The following is a 23,778-nucleotide window of genomic DNA, read 5'->3' as shown; positions in this document are numbered from 1 at the left end:
CTACAGATTTGTTCTGCCTGTTTTCTGGGAGTTTCTCTTGCCTCAGCACCCTTTACACGCTCAATCTCAGCAGCCACCAAGATGAACAGGCAAAGGAAAGCAGTACCGAGGGAGTTTCCATTGATTTTTAGTTTTTGTTCCACCGCAAATAGGTCACAGGCTCGCCGAGCATAAAACAGCCTGACTGGCGCTGACAACCCAAAGATAGTGGGGCTGGGCCACTGCAAATGCTTCTTGCCTTCTCTCCCATCTCTGAGAATAAGTTCCAGCCTGCCTCTGGCTTCATCAAGCGCAACTCCCCAAATCCTAGCGCGAGTGCAGTCCTGGGGCATCTGGCTGAGGCTTGGCCGGCTTGGGGACACTGCCAGGCGGTGGGCTGAGCTCCGCTGGACGGGGCCAAGTGGCCTGAGGCGCGCCCGCAGCGCTGGCGGAGCAGGAGTCTGACGCCCGGCTGGAGGCTGCGCTGGCCCTGGCCGCGATAGCGTCTGCTTCCAGGTGTCCCTTGTCAGCGCCGGAGCGAGTGAGCCCGTGAACCCCGCGGACTCCACCTTCCACGCGAGGCGTGGATCTCACTCCATCCTCGCTTACATAAGGCGGGAGGGCGAGCGCGCTCCCGCCACCGCTCCCCCCTCTCGGCGCGGAGTGGGGCCGCGCCCTCCACGCCTCCTCTGCGAGCGCCTCCCAGGACCCCCGCTCGCCCCACTCCAGGAGGCGACTGTCGCCGGACCGTCGGGGGGCGGGCGGCAGCCGAGGAGTCTCTCTCCCTCCCTGGAGCGCCAGGATAGGAGCCAGGAGCACCTCGCCCGCTCGCCTCTCCTCCCACTCTCGCCACCTCCCCTCCCCGGCGCCTGTGCGATCCCCGCGGGCGCGGGGACCCGAGAGCAGCGCCCGCTCGGCTGGCGGCGGAGCTGCGGGAGCGGCCGTGGTGGCCGCGCTGCGCCTCCCTGCATTTCCCGAGTGGGGGCAGAGCACTCGCAGGCGGGAGACGTCAGTGGCTAGGCGCAGGGGACGAGGGACCTTCAAACTCCTCCTCGGAGGCTCTTCTCCACCCCCTTTGGCCCCTGCCCTTGGAGAAAGTGGAGTGTGGCGCTCGGGCTGCTCTTATTTCTCAGGACTGCCTGGCGGTGGCCGGATTCAGCCTCCTGCCCGGCGGGGCTCTCTGCTGTTTGTGCGTCTCCGGGTGGCGTTCCCCTTCCTCGCACACCTCTGCCGACGATGAGGAAAGGTCTGCGGGCGACAGCGGCCCGCTGCGGACTGGGACTAGGATATTTGCTGCAGATGCTTGTGTTACCTGCCCTGGCCCTGCTCAGCGCCAGCGGCACCGGCTCGGCTGCTCAAGGTAAGGGGGATCCACGGGGCGCGGCGGTCACCTCCCTTTGCTTCTTTCTGCCTTCCCTCTTTTCCGCCTCTCCGTCTCCCCGGTGGTCCTAGCTTCCTCGTCTGCCTGGTTGCCCTCAGTGGAAACCACTTTAAATTCCACTTTCCCAACTAGTTAAGAAACCAGATTTTCAGTCTTAGCTCCGGAGATGCGTGAGGATGGACCCCGGGTGTGAAAGTGTAGCTGCCGCCTCTGTGCCTGTGAGATCCTGTAGTGTCTTTTGCACTTTCAGTCCTACACGCGCACGTTGTTAAATTTGTACACATGGAGGTTTCCAAAGGTTCTGGATCGGGGCTAGTGGTGGTGTGGTGTGCCATACATGCGCCCCGATATGCACAGTGTGAAGACTCCCCGCTGTTTGCGGTGACTGGGATTGCAGGATCTTCCCACATCTCAGCTAAGGAAGTGTGTCCATTACCGCCAAGGACCTATAGGCGCGGGTGCCCCCAGACCGCTGGTGGGGCGCTATGGAGATACTCAATTCGCCCAGAAAGGACAGGCTTCGGATGCGCCTGACTCTCTACTGGCAACCTCTCGGTGTCCCACTCCTGCCAGTCGACCCTTGAAAAAACTTGAAACCCACAACCCTGGCGGGAGACTCTAGTTGTTCCAGCCAAGTCTGCAACTCCCCGGGGAAGGGGCACTGCTAACCAGTTTATAACTGACGTTTTAACGTATGTGAGCCTTGAAGTAAGTGTGTGGTATCCTGAGCAAAACCGGGCTAGGAGGACTGCGATTCAGAGTTGAGAATGTGGAAAGGCAGAAGGGAGGCATATAGACCGAGAGTCATCCTGGGGAGGGTAGAGTCCCTTCTTGCTCATTGACTTTTAGGGGATGGTGCAGCTCCCAGCATTTCCGTCTGAAAGTGGATAAAAGACAGTCACATATCTCGGGTCACCTAGGCATCTAACCCTAGCCCAGTTTCCACCAGAATCCTTCACCCATTTAAAAAGTGTGTGTGTGTGTGTGTGTGTGTGTGTGTGTGTGGTGTGTGTGTGTGTGTGTGTGTGTATGCCTAGTAGGCACGAGGCAACAGAGTTTTGAGAGAGGCAGAGATTGAGAAGCAGTTCTCTCTCTCTCTCTCTCTCTCTCTCTCTCTCTCTCTCTCTCTCTCACACACACACACACACACACACACACACACACACACACACACACACACACCTGGTTTGATTCACATCTTTTATGAATTTGGAAATCTGGGGAGGCCAAGCAGTAATCCCGACTCCTCCAATGATGATGTTTCATAGAGTGGTTTTTTCACAACTGCAGACTCCTAAAATTTCATGGCACTGGTGCAGGAAAGGGGGGAGGATGAAGGTGGAAGGGAGCCCTGAGGCCAGGCAAGTCTGGTGCTTAAGATGAGGTGCCATTAGCAAGGCAGTGTGAATCAGAGATAACTACTCAGGGAGTGCATTTTTCCTGCTACACGACTAAGTGGCCATGCTCATAAATCCTTCCTTCCTTTTGGACTGATGCCTCCCATGCTTGTGGGTGAGATCTGCTTTTCCTATGCACACCCCAGACAGAGCACATCTGACCATTTTCAGGGGACTCTGTGTTGGAAAGTCCATGTTTCTTGAAATTGGTCAGAAGTCTCAGGACACTAGCCAGGAATGCCTACTGGAGGACCTCGGGAAGCCTAAGTGAGCAACCTGATGAACAGTTCTCGAATGAGCTATGTGACTCCTGCTGGAACTCGTTGTCATTATTGGGTGCACAAAGGACTAAGCCATTGGGGTTGAGGGGCAGGGTAAAGGACTGGTTTGGGAAAGGGCAAGTTAAAGTCCCCAAAGATGCCAAAAGGAGGCAGGATCCCTGTGGAGAGCTTACAACAGCCAAATTAAAAAGACTGGGTAGGAGAAGGATCGATTGAGATAATCAAACAGGGGACTGTAAGTGGATTAATATTGAAAGAAGAGAGCAGAGGCTAAAGGAAAGGGGATCAGGGTACTCTTTGCCTCTTGCACTTTTTCTCCCTCTATGACAGGCAAGGCAAAGGCTGAGGATTCATTTTGATCTTAGACAGCAAAAGAAAGGCAGGTTCAGCAGGGTGTGTGGGTGATTTTTGGTGTGTTTTTTCTCCATTTACTTTAGTTCAGGGAGAATAACATTTTTTTCCTTCAAATCACGTGGTCTGAGATGCAGGACTCCTACTTTTATCTTTGTTATCCTCCATGTTCCAGAGCACCAGCCCTTCCTGTGTTATCTGTTTGACATCAAAGGAAGTGTAAGGCACAGAAATCTGCTATCAGCTACTGTCCCTGTGGCTGCTACTCATTAGCCAGGCCTGTTTACTACTGACCTGCTGTTAACACTTTCTTCTTAAGTCATTCACTGTAAGATGGTCCTGTAGGCAGCCTCCCATTTCCCCCACTGTCTTTCTCTTCACTTTGCACTGGAGCTCCCACACATCCTCTCAAGGTGCCATTTGTTTGTTCTGATGCCTTCATGACCCCAGTGGACTATTTTTATGAATGGAAGTACATATGCAATTAGAACATGGACAGTCATTCAGTACTTTACAATGTGAAGGTTTTAATCTGTTGGAGAAGTATGGTGAAAATGAGAAGCTTTTAAAAATAAATATATATATCTAGTTGTAAACAGCCCAGGAGAGAGAGGGGTGGGGGCAGGGTAGGGGACGAGCTTACGATAGAACAGAGAGAGTATTATTTGTGAGCAATTGAGTTTTGCGTCTGTGGTTTAAAGACAGACAGCAGTCATTTTAAACAGGTCCTTGGGAAATTCTCAAAGCTGTAGGCAACAACTTTCCCCTCTCTGCGTGTGCTCTAATTGTTTCATTGAGGATTGCTGGGAAAGCTTCACTCCAGGGAATTGTCAGGGCTCCTGACTTCCAAGAATGAAAGATTTTTACTAGGAAGAGCAAGGTGTGTGTGTGTGGGGGGGGGGGAGTTGGTGAATTATTGCCTTCTATTATGCCACCCTTACACATCATAATGTCTCTCTGATCTGCCACCATCTAGTGTTATGAGTGTTAACACCTCTAAATTCAGACCAGGAAATGATTGAAGACACGTCAGAGATAATTCTCATTGCACTAATGGATGGTGTGTTCAGACAACAAATAACACACTTCTCCCAGAGAGGAGCAAAGAATACTTTCAGGACTTTATACATGTTTCTGTGCTGCAAATTAACAGTGGGCTTTGATGACAATTGGATTTAACTGCTATTCTCTCATGTATTGCTCAACTGGGGGAACAAATTCATGTATTCACTTTGGAGATTTACAATAAGGCAAGTTGGTCTTTGTTAGGCAAGTAATCCTGTGTGTTCTAACTTAGGCCGTGATTAAAAGCCTTCAGAGAACAAACTTTCCAAGCACATGCTTTAAAAAAAAGAGGATAATGGAGGAGTGCAGTGTTATACTCCTATAAGTCTCCCACTGAAGGAGGCTGAGGCTAAGGATTGTAAGTTCAAGACCAGCCCATACAGCAAAGCCAGACTCTGCCAATGAAACAAAGAAAAGAAATTGTTACATTAAAATGAGTACCATAGTTAAGCAGAGAAGGATCATTTAAAGAGTCTGTCTTTGTACTTTGGGAACAGATCATCATCAGAATTCATCTATTTTAAACAACCCCCATAAGGATATAAGGTAGGCATGAGCTGTCCTAGGCTATCCCTCTTTGCTTCTTGAGGGTTATTGTTGAGACTTAAATATAACTGCCCTCTAATGTGTGCAGTATTCTCCTATTAGCATCAATAGGGAGAATGTGCTCCTTTAGGGCCTAAACTGCACATAGCACTTTTCTGATTTAGGTCATGGCTTTGTTGCAGCAGCAGAGGGAGTCACTTTCCGAAGAAACTCCCCGGAGAAACTCCCTGGAGAAGCACTGGGGGCTGTAGCCATTTCTGGAAGATGCTGTGGGTAGAAGTTGAGCCTAGACACCAGCCTTGAGGTTTCAGCCTAAATCACATTTAGTTGGTCCTTGTGTCTGTGGTAGTTAAAAACCAATCTGGTCCCATTTCCTACACAACTAACTTCTGAGCTCATTTGAACAGTGTGTGTATTAGAAGTGAAAGTCCTAACAAACAAGTGTTGTGAGCTGCTGTTATATCCTGGACTGTTTTACTTGTTGGAGACTTAGACTTGAATAAACTTATCTTCAACTTCAAAAAAGACCTGTCTGCGCACGCTTTCTGAGCTGTAACAATGGGTGCATATAGGATTCTGCCATGACTGATGATGGGGACAGTTCCAACACTTTTAAACATAGAGGATTAATGGTAATGGTTCGGTTGCCAGTAGCAGGGAGGGAACATTTGAGGGTTGAGCCCATCCAGACATATACTCTCATTCATTCTTGCCCCTCCTCCATGCTGGCTGTGAACTCATGATCCACCCACCTTCTGGTAATGGGGGTTGAATCTAGGTCCCTGTACATGTTGTACTGGGCAAGTGCTATACCATGAAGCTTTAGCTTTACCCCTGTTTACTTAGAGTCAGTGTCTATTTTGTTGGGCTTTGGGGAGGTGTAAGCTAAGAACTGCTAACATGTGAACCTGTACTTTTAGTTAGCACAATGTCTCATAATACATCTCCTAGCTATGTGACCATGCTTAAGTTACTGAACTTTTCAGTGCCTTGGTTTCCTCACATGTAAAGTGAGAAAATATATATTATAGGTCTGGATTTCTATATGTAAATTCACTAGAGCAATAGGTTGCTCACAGAAAGTATGACTATTTCTTGACTTCCAACTTTGTAAAACACCAACAAAAAGTGAGACAAATGTAGCAGTATTTCAACTCAAACTTCATTTGAATTTTTATATTTAACTGCTCATAATTGTAGTGAACTTATAAGCAATCACTGATATTTCTTTCCATGTTATTTTCTGACCAAGTCTTAAGACAAAACTCGAGGTTTCAAGGGCCTGTATATTTTACTTGTAGGTAAGACAATCGCATTTCTCCCACAAACTGTCATTCCGTTTTAAATTATTGATAGTGAAGTTCTGCACTTAACCCCAAATATCTTATCTTCTCTCTGCTCTCTCTCTCTCTCTCTCTCTCTCTCTCTCTCTCTCTCTCTCTCTCTCTCTCTCTCTGTGTGTCTCTCTCTCTCTCTTCTCTCTCTCTCTCTCTCTCTCTCTCTATCTCTCTCTCGATCTCTTAACAGCTTCTTGGACCTCTGCATGGACTTCTTTATTCCATTGCTTGCGTGTATTTATTATTGCTTGTATATTTATGAAGGAGGACTCCATGAATCTGAGACCTTTTATGCAGAGTATTAGTCAGTTCCAAGATATTTTAAGTAGAAACCCAGTGACAGTTTTGTGCTACTTGATTGAAGTACAATTTCAGAAGTAATTTTAAAATGCTACCATTTTCTTATTTGTAATTCTTAAGAAAAATATTGCAGGCCTGTACTTTCTCTTGTTGTATTTTGTCTTACAATTTACGAAGTATTGATGCAAATCATTTTGTGCAAATATCTGTGAACTCACACAATCAGAAGTACTGAATGTGTGCCTCCTCTCTACCAATTTGCATATGTTAAAATGCCCTTTTATGAAAATCTAAAAAATACATCACAAATAATTATACTCTTTATAAGGAGAATAGTAGAAAATTATCAAGCTATAATTTAAGAATCCATTGAAAAAAATTGGCTTGCATCTGCAATGTGGGCTTTTTCTCATTCTGAGCACTGCTGCCCCCACAGAACTATACAATGAAGTTCTGAAATACACAAAAGAATGAACTAGAGATTAGGCACCTAAACAGATCTGTCCTTCTCACATAGTGCTGAAGTCCTGTGACATCAATTAAACAGAAGTTATAATTTAGAAAGCTTTGAAAGTGCCTAACATGCAGATATTTGTCCTTACATCAGTATAACTTTTATTAGCAATGAACAGTAACTCAAAAGTGCTTTGTTTTGCAAAGTGAAGCATAACATCTGAAAACTACAATGCTTGGGGACTATCCTCCTCTAATTATACAACACACAATACACCAAGTCTTACTTTTCCCATGGAAAAGAAAGGGAACAAGGTGAACCTTCATCATATTGACATGCCTGTTGGAGTTCCTATTTCAAATGCTAGGGATAACATAATCCTATTAACATATGATATTGATTAATCAAATTTAACTCCAGAGTTACAAGCCTTATTTATTTTAAAATGTTGTGAGGATAGGGGGTTTTATCTTCATTAATCATTGTGTCATGTGGCTCCTGTAGCTAGTTTCATTTCTCAGCAATTACAAGAGCAGTAAAAAGGCCATGTAAGATGAGCACATACTATCTTTTTGTTCAGCTACAGATGCTGAACAGAAACTCCATCATATTTAACAAGTTTATTGATGAGTGCTAACATTCTCAATGTCTTAATTGATTATTTAATTTTGGAATACGTGAACTTAAGTATAATTCATTGTGTTCTATTTTCCCTATTGAAAATTCTCATATAGGAAAGTTGTTTTAAATAAAAATAGATTTGTGCTTACATATTAAAATGTTTCTGAAGTCCACATATTAACCCAGATATGTTTAGGAAGATAAATGTAGGCCTTTTTTTTTCCTTCCAGCTCATGAAAACTAAGGTGGGTGTAGAAATTATGAAAGTACTATAAAATAATATAAAAATTTAGAAGTATACACTTTATGAAGAATATTTATCACGTAAAATTAAATTATAAGATACATTCTCACAGAAAACAGGTGTTTTGTTTAATGTGTTAAGTCTCATGATGTAACATGTCTATTCATTGACAAATAATATTCAAATGTAAAATTAAAACCAAAGGAAGTAGTTTTTGATCATTGTACTCTCTTTAAATTTACAAGTTTGTTACTTGTCCTTAAATATTCTAAATCCTTACATATTCTAAATTCTTATAATATATTTTTTAACACCAATAACTGAAAGTATTCTTTTGAAGAACTACAAAATTAAGCAGATGGTCAATTTCTTTGACAGGAGCTCAAAATGATAGTGACTGTAGGACTGTTAACTATTTTGTGGGTTTTGAGACCTGTCTTATCTCTAATCTAAGCCAAACAAACCTAAATTACCCCCTCAACAAAAACTTGAATACAGGAAAGAGAAGTAAATTCTGGTAACTGGACTGCAGAGATTATGTGTATTCCACACACGTTTACTCTATTTGGCTTTTGATCAAAAGGAAAGTGATACATTGTATCTCCTTCAAATAAAGACTTTGCAAAATATACACATTGTGGCCACCCAGTGGAAAGACTCAAGTTTAGCAAGTAGCAATGTTGAATCATTCTAGATAAAACAGCAACTATATTCCCTCTCTTTATCCTTAGTGATTCGGAATGAAGAAAACTGCTAAGATGAAGAGAGAGGGCTGTAACTTAAAATTTGATTATGGACTCAACACAAGGTTGAAGGAAGCTGACACTTGCCTCTTACCCATAGAGACTTCACCTTGAAAAACAGAAACTCATGTCTGTTTCTGCTTTCAGGAGTGGTTTGTTTTATGACTCATTATTAATTCAATCTGAAAAAGAGGCCCAAGATTGATTTCTCCTCATAACATTGAGGAAGTTTATGACAAAATTCTCATGTAAATTGTGTCTTAGTTGTCTTACTCCAACTGACAGGGGGATTTCCTAAGTATTTTCAGAGGCTGTGTTTGTTAAGTTCTCTCTGGATCTTTCATATAACCGTGTAGGACAAGCTTGACTTGGAATTAGATGAGTGCTTTTCTGAGACCCACCAGAGATCTCTAGGAAATGTGTCACTTAATCTTGAGCTACCTTGTTAAACATTGCCATTGACAACAATGCCCTGTTGTTTCCTAAGGCTCACCTGCTTGGAAGAAATCTGATAGCATTATGCTCAAATTATGTGGGAATTCTTAGGGACAATTGTCTCTAAAAATGAATTTGCTTAAGTGGAGCTGACTTAATATAATTATAGTGCATTTAGAGAATGTTATCACTGTCTGAATCTCCAGGCTGAGATAAATGTTTCTCATACCACTACTACACACTTCTCTATCTATAAGTAATGAATAGGACCACAGTGAAACATTTACCATTTCCTTGCTATGCCGTGATTAAGAAAACTAGAATGATGGCTGGGAAAAGGTGTAGCTGTAGGTATGACTTCCCAATTGCAAAGGGAAGGGATTATTTTTTCTGAATTTATTATAAATCAAGTGAAATATATACATGACATTTCTATGGAATTAAATAATTGTAACTTTCTAGGATGATATTTTCATGCAGGGATTTTAATGCAATGAATAAATCAGAAGATAAATACAGTTTGATAATTTCCTACGAGCATGCTGTGTGAGTATATGTGTAACCATTTGAGTGTACATTATGTGTAAGTAGCATGTTTTGATGGTTTAGAAGGGAGCATATATTTTCAAAGAGATTTGTCAATTATCCTAAAAAAAGGAACCTACCAAATAATTGCTTTAATTTTACTTATAGAGTTCATTCAGATTATAAGCTGGCAAGTCAGATTTTATGACAGACTTCTTAATACAAAAAATTACATCCCACTTTTCTGAAAAAGTTGCCTTGGCAAATTGCTGACTCGTTTCACTGTGTGGTACAGAAGACAAACCTGTCTCACTGACAGCAACAAGTTGTCTCCCAATACCAAGTGTTGTCTACTTTCTATGGCCCCTGGCAAACATATGCAGAACTTCTGTTTGTTTGTTTGTGTTCCCCATAGTCTTAGTGTGGACTCTCATTCACTGACTACAGTTGAATGTCTATGCTCAGTAGAGTATCTTTTTGTAAGCAGACAGAGGGAACAACTTTAATACACAGTCGTGAATCTTTCTGACTTCTCTAAGGGAGTCAGCGTTGTCCTGGCCTTGCTGGACATCTTATACATGGGCCCACTGAAGGAAGGTCAGCAGGGCTGTTCTTTCCTGGCCACATTCCAGGGGTGCTTGTCTCACCCTTGACAAAATGGAACTGTGAATGATTTTCTTGGTCTCCCAAAGTTGCCATCTTAGTTGCTTTATTTCTGGTGTGATCTCAGTATCCAATGAGACATTTACTTAAATGGACAAAGCAAACTGTGCAGGAGGAAAAGTTGTTATAATGGAAAAATATACAGATTTTCATTACAGATATAGAAAATATATGCTTTGTTCTTATACCAAATAAAGTACTAAATACTTACAGACACATCCACATGTCACTTTGTAGTGATTATTAGCATATATAAATTTTGAAATTATTTGGTAATTTTGATCTGGGATTTTAAAAGTACACAAAATCTAGGATACAGAAAATTGTGTTAGATACTCCATCATGCATCCATCCTTCAAGGTTGACATGGGGTTTTCATAGCAAAATACCTAGTATACTGTGAAAAATGACAAAGTAACTATTATTCCTCATGAAGTTTTGTGATTACAAGTCTAAATGTTAATGGGGAGGTTGCCTGTTTAATGCTGACTTGCAAAGTTAAAAAAGATGATCTTAAAGATAAGAGCAGACTCCAGAGTCCTTGGGTTTATTTAGCATTCAGTGACAGTCACTAAGTTAGGGAAAGGAATGTTCAAACAACACACTTGAGGAAAAGTGATTTTTATAGAAAGGAGCCATTTCTGCTAATAGCCAGTAACTGCTCATAACCCCGCTGACATTAAAAGTCCATTAGCTAAGCCCAGTTTAAATACCAGCTGATGCCGTGTCAGCTAAATGTATGCTGGCATGTTTTCATAGAATGCAGTAATAGCAGTTCTATATTTTCTTTCTAAAACTATGTACTTTAAGTAAAACAAATGCCATCTGATAGTAGTAGCAGAGCTGCTGCTAAAGAGGCAGAGATTTGTGATGAAACAAAAGTAGCAGTCTATATAACAGGAAGATAATATGTGGCAGTGATGGCTTTGAAGGGATGCTTTGAAAGAAATCATCTGGAGTAGTTTAAGCTGACATTGTAAAGGAGTTGTTGCCATAGAAGCCACATTCACATAAGCTGCCCTGAGAAGTTCATTTAAAGTCAAGCAATTTTTTTTTCCTGCTATTAGCGACAATGTTTATTTTTCCATATACTTTGAAACCACAGGAAGCCCATCAGTAACTGGTTCTGTGTGTAAGTGGGGAGGAGAGTGAGGGTCTGGAAGGGGGGACAAGAGGAAGCACTGGCAAAATCTAACACACTAATATTTGTCAAGGATCCTGGGGGGCAATACTCTCAAAGACATGCAAGAGGTGTGTGCTGTCTGCAAGGAAGGTGGGGGGTGGAATGCTCCTGTCATCTCCTCCACCAGATTCCTTACATAGATTTTCTTACAAACATTTTAGCCATTGGGAAGACAAAAATTGGATACCATCGATTATGACGGAGTCTACAAATCTCCTGTAAGTCATCTGAAAGCATGCTGTAAGCCAGTGTTCTGCAACTGTGGCACCATTGTGGTGCTGAACAGGGCTGTTCAGTCATCTGGTGTGAGTTGAGAACTGGGCAGTAATTAATCGGCAGCTGTCATGCTCACACCACCCTAAAGTACTGGGAGACCTCCCTACCCACCTCCCTTCCCTATTATCAGGCCATTAGCAAAGGCAAGCATAAGTCAGGAGGGCGGAGTCCGACTCAGCACATGACCCCAGTCACATGTGCACAGGCTCCCTGAGCAACTTCATGCTGTTCATTTGAATCCCTCTCCTATTTTCATGCCTTCAGAGTTCTGGGCTCCCCTCTCTGACCAAATGTGACATCTCTTATTTGTACTTTGAAATTGAGTATTTTTTACATGATAAAAGGTAAAAAGCCTTATATAGCCCTGTGTTTCTTAAAAAGAATGATAACAAAAAAGAAATAGCCTACTCTTTAACCATAGCAGAGATTTTTCCTTTTGTGTGAATAGATTCTTATACAAGCGTTTCTTAATGAAACCAAGAGGTTCTCTTTAGTGTCGCTAACTGTTTTAATTCATCCCAGAACACTGTAAATGTTCATTTTGAATGAATTTTGTGAGCTTACATGGTCAGAGTTTATATAATTAAATTACTAACCAAAATCCCATTTACTGACATATTATAAGAGGGCCTTGGTGAATAATCTTGTCTTTAGTGTATAACACAGACATTAATAACAGATGGGAATATGCCTCCCTCCAAACAAGTGAACTTTGATTTTTAATTTTCAACCTATTTTTAAAGACTAAACCATCTTTTAAAATGGATATTTCCATACATTTTTCCTTTTGTAATGCTTAAAATTTAATTCTATTGTGAATTGAAAGAGAATGTCATTTTATTTAGCTGCATAATAAATGTGTGCCCATCTACAAACTTGCATTATGAAATTGAATTATGTTGAAAATATAACAAGATGAACCTAGATTGATTGAAATCAGACAGTTATTACATTAGTTTAAAACAATTTGGGGGGGGGCGGGGAGTAATTCCCTGCTATGTAATAGACTGACTTTCTTTGGAAAGTATGCATCCCTATTAGTATGAACTACATTTTTCAAAAACAAAAAAATGGATTAAACACATTCCATTTGAATGTGTTTATTTATGCTTACATTCTGAGATTTATCATAACTGCATTCACATAAGTGAATGGCTTTATTTCTCTCCCCCCTCTCTCCCTCTCTCTCTCCCCCTCTCTATCCTTCTTTCTTTCCTTGAATACCAGGAAATTAAAAACATACTGTTTGCATGTGTGTGTACACCTATAAATGTGGGCCTGCGTCTGTGTGTTTGGATCTGATAATTTTCTAGTTGAAGAAAATTATAAAGTATAACAAAATAGTTTAAAAATGATTCATATATATATTCATATATATATATATATATATATATATATATATATATATATATTATATGGAACAATGGGTATCCTGTGACATCTGGCACTGCAAGTACTACCATTATGCCTGTGAGTCCCTTGGCAAAGATGAGTCAAGTGTGCTGAACTCTGACTAGCAATTGTGTACAAGTATCAAATTGTAGTTTCACTTCAGATTGGGAATAAAAGATAAGATAGTTGTAGTGTTGATGTCATAAAACTGTAAGGAGGAATGGGGTTATGAGGAGTGAAGAACTGAGGACAGTTCTTGGCACAAGAAAAGCACTTAATGCACCTGAGTCTTTGATATTGCTGTTGCTATTTTATTATCATAAACGTCTACACTATGTAACAGTTTTCATTTGGCACTGGTAAAATTCTACTACAAGAATGAGAAGACTGCTCAGTTGGGATTAATAACAAATGGAAGCACAGCTTATGGACCAACAGAAAACGTTTTCTCAAGGATTAATTTTGAAAAGAAACTGGCCCATTTTAAAAGTCAAAATTTATAATACCAAATTATGATTTTTTTTTACAATACTTTGGAACACAACAAATTTGCTTCAGTGTGAGTTTTTAAGAACGAATTTCTTTTTATTTTATGTATATGAATGTTGGCTGGGTGTATGTATACATACCCATGGAAGAAAAGGGTATATGATCCCCCAAACCTAGCATGTCCGCAGTCATGAGTCATGTGTGTGCTGGGAATCAAACCCTAGTCCTCTTCGAGAGCTACAAATGCTCTTAGCCATTCAGCTATTTCTCTAGCCACAGTGACATTTTTTTAATGGCAAGTTCTGAATCTAGAATATATTTCAACAAAAGTAGTATTTGATAAGTTTAGGTGAAAAACACCCATTTATTCTTTTTAAACTATACATTGCTGTGCTTGTAGAAAGGAGGTTAAAGATTAAGAAAAATTAATTATCAAACTCTACTTTTTGGCTAATATTTAAACTCTTTCTAAAGGAATTGAAACAATTAACCTTTTTCATTATGTCAAAAGTTTTAACATTGCAAAGCATTTACTGATTATAATATGAAAGCAAAAATTAATTAAACTAAAATTTCCATGCAAGGCCAGAGTTCTTCATATGCTCAGGGTATATGTATTAAGATAAACTCCAAAAAGAGAAAGGAAATTAATTAGATGCCCAAACTCTTCAGTGTATCAGCACGCATGCAGTGTGTGTGTGTGTGTGTGTGTGTGTGTGTGTGTGTGTGTGTGTGTGTGTAGAGAGAGGTCTAGGCATACATTGGATCTGGCCTGCACTTCATTTAATTAAATATTTTAAATGGATTTGAGAAGCCAACAATGCTCTGCAGTTTCTCATAGGCATCCATGTGCAAGTTGTGTTACACATGAAAAAGAATTTAAAAAATTGCAAAGATTATAGCCCTGTTTGTAAAACCTTTTCCAGCATGTAGTTAAGGAAAATTTATGATTGGTTTAGTAAGGGACTGTATTTGGAGAGAAGTATGGGCAAAGGAGAAGTTTCCCAGTTCCAAAGAATATCTAGCATTGTGTTTTATGATTCACTGTGACATTATAGCCTCTTGAAATGCTTCATTATAATGTTTAAACAAGACAAAACATAAAAACCACTTTTTTCAAAATATGTCCACTTGATAAGCCCATAACCAAAGAGCACACCATAAATTACTGTAGTTCTGGACTCTTTGGCAATCGCAATGTGATAGACTCATTTAAGTGAAAAAGGACCCGACATTCTCCACATTAGAACAACACACTTAAGGGACAGAGCTCTCTCTGTAGTTTGTGTTATACAAATATATGATTTAATGTCCAGTTATTTGTTAATCCTACAGTGTGATGTGGGATTCAACCCTGTCCTTCCCCAGTTCCCTAACTGGTGTCCTAAGAAACAACTTTTTGAAAAGGGAAAGTGAATAGGGACTCTCTAATCAGAGGTGTGATGTCCTCTACATAATTATAAAAGCACTTATCTTCATGAATCTATCCTGATAAAAGAAGCAGCAGAAGCAATCTGGTATGTTCTTGATGATTGATTGGGCTGTTTATTTGGGGTTTATCACTACATATAACATTTACTTTGTAGCAGTTTTCTTGAAGGATTTCCAGGAGTAAAAAACACAATGAGTGCCGAGCCTGTCCTTTTGATTCATTCTAGCATATACCTGTGCTGTTTCATTAAATAAAAACAAGCTTCTCAATGTTATCTTAAACACTAAGCTGGCTTACAGAACTGTCAGTATGCAATTGCCAAAGGCTTTTGTTTGATTTTTTAATTGATGTAAATAGTATCTGTATTTCCCAGAATATATGATTTCCTGTTATTTTATTGAAGGGATAGAGGAATCATTCAAAAAGCCACGTTATTGAAACCAGAAATTATTTCTTACAGTCCTGTATGCCAGCAAAAAATTAAATATATTTAAGTGTTTAATGGTGTTGTATTAGGAAAGATGCATTTCACTGAAATGGAGAACAAAAGATGTTTCTTGGCTGCTCCCCTTGACCTGCAAATGAAGTCAGTTGAATGTATCACCATATGCAGAGCTCTTTCTATTCAAATGCTTTCCTATATGGAAGATCCAAACTGCACATGGCTGGAAGCATTATTTGTGCTTGTATGTCCTACCTAACTCCTACAAACTTTGCTGTGGTTATAGTCTCCCCCACCCCAGGTGCTTGCTTCAGGTTAGGCATTTTTGGTCCCAGTAGGACAAGCCCCCACACCACCTCCCACGCCCTACCCATCCACCCCAGGCCTTGTAGCAAGCAACAAGCTTAGAACCCATCTTCTCTTTTACTTCCTTAGCCATTCCTTTCCCATGCACCATCCCTTCCCCCAGGCTGCTCACACTGTTCCTTTTAATTTAAGTAGTTCACCCCTTTGTAAAATTACTTCTCTTGCCCACATGGACTGCTCTTCTCTTCATGTGTTCCCAGCTGCATGTCAGCATGGTGAGTGTTTGGTGCCTAAACACCCTGTTGTCTTTAGCACATGACATAGTTTATGACGCAAGGGTAGTATATAACATCCTTATTGGTTGGTACTGAATGCATTCATGTTTTTGCATAAATACCAGAGTGTGGCTTTTTTGGACAGCCCATTATCATAGAATCATCTTCTCTCCTTGTCTCTTGATTTAAGAGTTCCCGGACCAAGTGAAGTAACTGTGAAACTCTGGATGGAAACCTAGACAGACAAAGAGTAACTTTCCATCATCCACTAGGTACTGACTGTTTTAGTGAGAATCTCAAATGCCCAGATGCTGAAGGCACATCCCCAGTGATAGAACATTTAAGAGATAGGACCCATTAGATTACTGGTTATGTGTTCTAGGAATTATCTTTTCTTTTTTCTGTTCTATTCTCTTTCTGGTCATCATGAACCAAGTAGGTTTGCCTCACCCCTGCACTCTCTACAACCATACACTGCCTTGTCAAAGACCCCAAAATAGTAACATGGCTACCTGACCAATGACTGAAATCTTGGAAACTATAAGTGAAAATAACCTTCCTTCTTTTAAGTTGATTATCTCAGATACTCTGCCACAGTCATAGAAAGCTAATAAATTAACCACAAGGTCAGTTTTCTTCACCTTAGAAATGCACTCCCATTGGGTTTTCTGTCATACAGTTCATGGCTCTTTATTAATGAACTTTGATTCTATGGTATATGAAACAAATAAGCCCTAAATGATTATGTACAAGCACTTTGAGCACAATTAGATTCCCACTGTCCCAGTAAGCCTGCTGAAACTGAACTGGGATCCGTGGAGGCATGCAAGTCAAGAGTCCTGACAATTGCCAGACTTTCTCCAACTCTCCACTTGCTGATCCTGATAAGAAAACCTGATTTTCCAATTGTTTTAGATAAGATTATTGTTGTATCAATTTCTGCTCTAGGGGATATTTCTTATTCTCTCTGGCAGGATGTGAGAGTGTGTGTGAAATCTGAAGATGAAGCATAGCTGTCCTGTGAAGACCTCCTAGCCCAGAGTCATGAAAACAATCCATTTGTATCATGCATAGTCATCATCCTGTGTCTATTTTCTGAAGATATTTTAATGGGGTCATGGACTATTATTTTTAAGTAGGGTATTTTGATTTTAGGCTGGGAAATGACATAGTGAAAATATTATTACAAAGCATTTTTGAATCAAAAGTTCTTACAGGCATTGGATTATGCTACTCTGCTAGCAAGCATGAAAATTCTAACAAGGAGTAGTTCCTTTAAGACTACAGTAAACACAGCCCCAACTTGCCCTGGATAATTACCATAGAGATCTATGTGGGGATCTTTAACTAGTGCTGTTTGTAATCAGGCAGTCTGAAGCTTGCCTTGCTATAGAGCAGAGGAAGTGGTAAGGAGACAGACCTGTAATTATCAACAGCAGGTGCCCATAATGGAATGCCAAAGACCTGGACAAAGAGACAAACACTGCTTCAGCAAAGACAGTCAATTTAGACTCAGAGACATTTGAAGTTAAAAAACAAAACAAAACAAAAAGCCAGGTTTGAGAGCAGTATTAAAAGAATACTTCTTTGTAGACAAAGAAAAGTGTAATAAACTCTTTAATGGAAGTTAACCGCCCCTCCCCCCACACATGCCTAAATGTTCTGAAGATGGTTAAAACTGACATGTATGCTGGGTTTTAAAGAGGGAGTGCTTCAACATCAAAACTTTTTGGTCCTTAAAATATTTTGATCTTTGTGTGATTAAGGGTCATTTGAAAGAACTGTTTGGGAATTAGTTTTCTTTTATAGAGTAATTTTCATGACTTCAAAGACAACTCTTGGTTTCATGATCATATAGCCTAAATCTCTTGCCAGTTAGCACCCTACTGTGCTACTGTATTTTAATTTTTTTCCTAAAGAAAGAACATATTATCTTTAGAGATTCTTAAATGAGTAATAACTCATATGATAAAGTATATACAACTAATCATGAAATAAACTTACGACAAAATGTATCTTGGTAGTAATTCCTATTAAAGAATTTCACTTAGTGCGAATAGTTTACTGCAGCAACATACTTCACTGTTTCAAAATAGAATCTATAATGATATCCTCGGAGCAGTTTTTTGAATTGTTGTTTGTGTGTTTGTATCTTGTTGGCATATCTGCTATGTTAAAATTTGAACTCTGCAGTCTATGTCTCTCCACTATAAAGTGAAGTGAAATTTTATATGGGGTATTTTTCTTCCTTGCTCTTACCCTCTCTCCTCTCCTTCCCCTTCCTGCCCTTTTTCTCTCTTCTCTCCTCCCCTTCTCTCCCTTCTACCCTCACCTCCCAAATAAGGGTATACAATGGTTGTTTGTACCATGGGAAATGCAGGGGGAGACCTCACAGTGGAGAGGGTAAGTCTCTTTAACTCTACTCATTCTCAGATGTGCCCAGCACCTACTTTGGGAGGATATTTGTCTTGCTTTCTGATATGGATTTTATATTTCTCACTATGTAAACAACTGTGAAGCCAATCCTTCACCGCATTTGCCAGGCGAACCTTCATCTACCATAGCAGTTTTATGTCAAGATCTTGCCCCACTTGAAAGGAAGATGTAAAATTTATTCTGGAATTTTGCCAGAAAAGACCAGCCCTCAAAATTGCAAAGGATAACAATCTCTGTAGCTAAGTTAAAACAAACTTACCACAGCTGACAAAAGTTATGCTTAGGATAAGTCTACCTAAAAAGTATGCATCTTAATTGCTGAAGGTCTAGGTTTTATTTAAAGCAAATACCAAATTGGAAGAATTATCTGAACAAGGGTAGATACAAAATGAGAGGAATGGTATACAACTCATCTGTACATCTTCACTTACTTGAATTTCTTTGACTTGAGGTTGTTGAGCGAATTGGACTATGCCTGACATCAAAGCAGTAGTTAATATAGTGCTCAATATGTATCTCAATAGCTGCCTGAGGACTTGATAGCTGAAATTCAAACTTCTCTAAGGATAAAGTTTTGACTGGGACTTTAGCCATGGAGGTCACAAGGTCTTTCAACTTGTTATGTCTTTCCCACCCTGATGATTTCAGTTTATATTTACTAATGGAAGAAAGAAAAAAGTCTAGTATAGCTGAAATTAATTCAATTCAGAAAGTACTATTGCTTTGTTACATAGAGATAAATGGGATAGAGCAAAACGTGTGTGTGTGTGTGTGTGTGTGTGTGTGTGTGTGTGTGTGTGTGTGTGTGTGTTGTTCATAGTTATGTGTATGGATGTGTGCACGTGCATATGGAGATGAGAGGAAAAATCAAGGAGCATTTCCTCAGAAGCCATCTACCACGTTTTAGCTTTGAGGCTTTAAATCCTGGAAATATCTGGTAGCTAGGCTGGCTGGCTACTGAACCCTAGGCATCCACCTGTTTGCTGCCTAGAACTAGAGAATGAAAAGCATGTGGCACCTTACAATGAGATCAGGCCCTCATACTCTCCAGGCACCCACTTTACCAACTGGGTGATTTTTGCTAAGCATGCATTGCTTGTCTTGAAGTAACTCAAAATCTCGTTATGGTGAATAAAAAAAAATTACAGAAAAGTCTGTGAAGTCATAAAATGATAGGTTGGCATGACAATAATTAGTAATGATGATGATGATGATGATAAATAGTTTAGAAGATAAAGAAGCAGAGATCAATTTGATCTTTTGCTGGAAGTTTCTGAGGTAAAAGCTGAGGGCAACATTATTCTCACTTAACATGGAGAGTCTCCAGGAAAGGTTCTGTTAGAGCTATGCACTGTTGTGCCCTGTGTGTACCTCTTTCCCTTTTCTTCCCCTTCCAGTTAGAGAACCCCCAGGCTTCTCTTTTTAATCGTTTATTATTTATGTTGAAGTGAAGAGTTACAGAGGCTTGCTCTCTGATTTCTAGAGTCCCTTTCTGCTTACTCTCCTAGGGCAACATTCCATTTCGGAGTGCAGAAGTCCAAATTTAGCTGTTTTATTACATACTCTATAGCTGAGCCCCTTAGCCCAGAAGTGACCACATTCTCAGCAACAGGGTTTGCATCTGTAGAGTGGCTCAGGTTGGTTGTCTCCTTTTGAATACAGTTTTGTATATTATAATTACTTGTTTGCATTTTGAGTGATGGTCTCATTAGTACTCAAATGTTTATAAAATGATGTAAACCCTGGAGAAGATGACTATGCAGGTATTCCTCCATTTATGCAAAGGTTCTATGAGAGGGAGGGGTGGTCTAGTGTATGAATCTCCATGGGTTGGAAAAATTGTGTTAAACATAAGAAGCCACCTGAAGAATGACTTTGAAGTCAGTTGTGCACATTTTGGTATTTTTTCATGGGACACTAAATTAAAAGGCAAATTTGTATGAACAACTTGAAACTTCAATTTGAATTAAAAACATAAGATTGTTTGTGTTCAATGTTTGTGAAATAAGCTTGAAAATACAGCCAGATAGTTAACAGATGCTCAGTTACAGCCAGATAATTAATAGATGCTCAGTTTTAGTGTGACCATGCCGTGTTTTTGTGGTTGTTGTGGTTTCTTCATTGTAGCCCTTTCTTTGGGTTGAGCACCTTAGAGCGCTCCTTTTTTCTAGTATTGCTAGAGTAAACAGTGGACAGTTGAATGAATGAGTCCAAGACTCTGGTATTTTCCAGTTCTAGAAAAGCGAATGTTAAAAACAAAAACGGGGAAATGTGGGCAAAGTATATAAAGCAAGTTTTGGGGATAGTGTCAGCTTCATGTGAGGTAGCTTCACATTAAAGTTGTCTCGATTGATTGAATTAAAAATCAACATAAAGAAACTTTATTTTACTTTTCATAATTATCCATGTGTACCTACTCATCTGTGTGTGTACTACGAGTGCAGGTACCCATGGAAGCCACACGAGTGCACGGGACTTGAGAATTATCATTGAAGGTGGTTGTGAATTGCCTATATGGATTCTGGGAATAGAACCCACAAATCCTTCAAAAGAAGCAAATGGCTCTTAACCTATGAACCATTCCTATAGCCCACTGATTCACCTCCCTGGTCTTGGAACTTGCCATTTTAGAGGAATATGAAGTCACTGTTGAGATTTGAATGTGGAAGGCCCCCATTGTTTCATGCTGAGAACACAGTGCCCAGATTGTGGCCCTGTATTGAAGGTGGTAGAACCTTTACAAGGAGGAACCTATCAGGTGGATGTAGGCTCTAAGGGTGGGTTGTAAAGTTCAGACCTACCCCTAGTTCTGTCTCTTGCTCCTTTTGCTTCCATTCATCAGCCACTTGAAGCCACTGCTTTGTGCTCCTGCTCCACTGAACTACTCCATCATGGCTTCTCTGTTATACTGGGCTGAAATCTTGTGCCAAACTAATCTTTCCTTCATGAACTATTCAGCCAGGAATTCTGCCCAGTCATACAAAAGTAACAAGTACTATCATCTCACACTTTCTCAAATGAAATCAGCATAAGTATTAATTAAGATCGGTTCTTTTACCTAGCATACTAATTATAAAATAGGTAGTTCTGGGGTTAGGGGGATGATGCAGTGGTTAAGATCCAGTCCACTTGCTTAGGAGAGGAGTTTGCCTCCATCATTATATGGCTGGATCACAACCATTTTTATCATTCATGTTTAATTATAAGTGATCGGGTTTAATAATAACTTAATGTGTACTAGATGTATACTTAGTTGTATAATATTTGAAATTGAAATTCATATTCCTTGAACTGAGTTTATTTAAGGTTGTATGACTTTCAAAACAACAAGTTTTGGAGCCTTTATTTTTACCATCCATACATTTTTTGAAAATATTTCTTAGTTTTAAAGCAATCTCACTTTACATACCCATCCCTGTTCACTCTTCCTCCCAATCCTTCCACTCCTGCACCTTTCCCAGGCTTCTCCCTACTCCACCCCATCCATTCCTCAGAGAAAGTGACCACCTCCCATGGGGAAGCAACAAGGTTTGTCACATCAGTTGGGGGAGGACCAAGTCCCTCTCCCTGAGCCTTATTTATTTTTCATGAATTTTGCAAATAAGGATAAATTCATTTGTGTAAATGTTCTCAAATTTTTAGATTGGCCTTTAAAAATGGGCCTTCTTTGTGGGTATGTGTTAGCCTGCATGAGCATATACATATACTGTGTACATTTAGTAGTCCAGGGTGTCCAGAGTAGAGAACTAGAGTCCATGGAACTGACTGCCATTTGGGAACTAGGACGTGAACCCAGGTCTTTTGTAAGAGCATCAAGTGCCCTTACCTGCTGACCCCCCCCCCCCATATGTCTTTGTTACTTCGCCACTGCTATGAATGAATGCCATGACCAAGGTAACTTATACAAAAGAGTTTATTTGGAGCTTACAGCTCTGAGGGTGAATCCAAATCCTGGTGCAGATCATGGCAGCAGGCAAGCAAGCATGGTGTTGTAACAGTAGCTGGGAGCTTACATCTTTACACACAAACTATGGAGGTATAAACTTCACAGCTCATCAGACACATCACAAACAGTTTCATTAGCTCTGAAACACGTATCAGATACATGAACCTATGGAGGGCATCTTCCTTCAAAACAGACCAGGACTGATTTCCTAGTATCTTAATATTTTTACTAAAAGCTAAGACTTTTTGGCTCTTTCATATTATTGTCTTTATAGTGATATGTTTTAACAGACGTAAAATTAAACTTTTTTATGATAGAATTGGTGAAAACAACCATTATTTTGGTGGTGGTGGTGGTGGTGGTAGTGGTGTAAGCTTGTAATGTTGATAAGAAATTTAAATCATTTCAGTCCACAAGTAAGTTTCAAACAGTGCATAGCAAAAGTAACATTATGAAAATACTACTTCAACTTCAGAAAGTGAGAGGCTTATTTTGGAGCCATATTCAATTTTTTTTACTTAAATTAATTCATTATGAAATAATAGAGATATAGTTTGGTGACAATGATTTAAATGACTGTTTTTAATTTTACATTGATTTGCTAATTAGAAATTCTTAGATATTACAAGTAGTGAATTTGTTGTATTATCAATTGCTATTTGCATGTTAGTTATTTCTGTTGATTCTTTCATTTCTAAAACATGCAAACACACTTAAATCAGGTAGCCTGACAAAAGTTTGCATTTCCACGTATTTATCCACCATGTGCTCAATGGTCTTAACCTATTTGCCTTATCAGTTTCATTTTTATTATAAAACTTAATGTTAGTCTGTCATCAGTGAGGTCCATAAAGGACAAGATGCCTTATCATAAGTGAAGCATAGAGAGATCTCATAGTTTATTGCCTACATTGAGTCATCTTGTAAGTAAAAGGCAATGTCACTGATAATTACTCACTTTTAATAGATGTCACCATAAAGAACACTGCAAGATCATTCATTGCCTATTTAACCACCAGGGAGAAATTGGGTTGAGTTCATAGTGGTTTTTTTTTTATTAAATAAAGTTTATTCATGTCTTTGAAAAGTTGTGTCTTTCAGAAAGAGAAATTTTTAACTAAAATGGCTACCTTTCCATCTTTGCCAATAAACAGAAGCCTTCTTCTGTGCGCCTTTCATCTGCAGATTTGGGTTTTACCATGTTTAGTGCAAGGAGTAAAACAGTTGTAGTCTAATTACAGATTAATCTTAAAGGTATAGAAATCAAAACTTGCTAAAC

At 39.9% G+C, this 23,778-nt stretch overlaps 1 protein-coding gene across 2 annotated transcripts in view; it reads left to right on the top strand.

Annotated features, from left to right (window-relative positions):
- Positions 1–1,215: 1,215 nt before the first annotated feature.
- Positions 1,216–23,778, top strand: part of Unc5c (unc-5 netrin receptor C) — a 349,129-nt gene continuing 326,566 nt past the window's right edge. For both annotated transcript variants that reach the window (XM_035451642.1, XM_035451641.1), the window contains exon 1: positions 1,216–1,339. In XM_035451642.1, the coding sequence (XP_035307533.1) occupies positions 1,216–1,339 (124 nt within the window). The remainder of the gene's footprint in view (positions 1,340–23,778) is intronic.

The sequence above is a fragment of the Cricetulus griseus genome (assembly GCF_003668045.3).
Source record: "Cricetulus griseus strain 17A/GY chromosome 1 unlocalized genomic scaffold, alternate assembly CriGri-PICRH-1.0 chr1_0, whole genome shotgun sequence".
Classification (NCBI taxonomy): domain Eukaryota; kingdom Metazoa; phylum Chordata; class Mammalia; order Rodentia; family Cricetidae; genus Cricetulus; species Cricetulus griseus.
The sequence above is the reverse complement of the archived record's forward strand: the minus strand, read 5'-3'. Positions and strand labels throughout refer to the sequence as shown.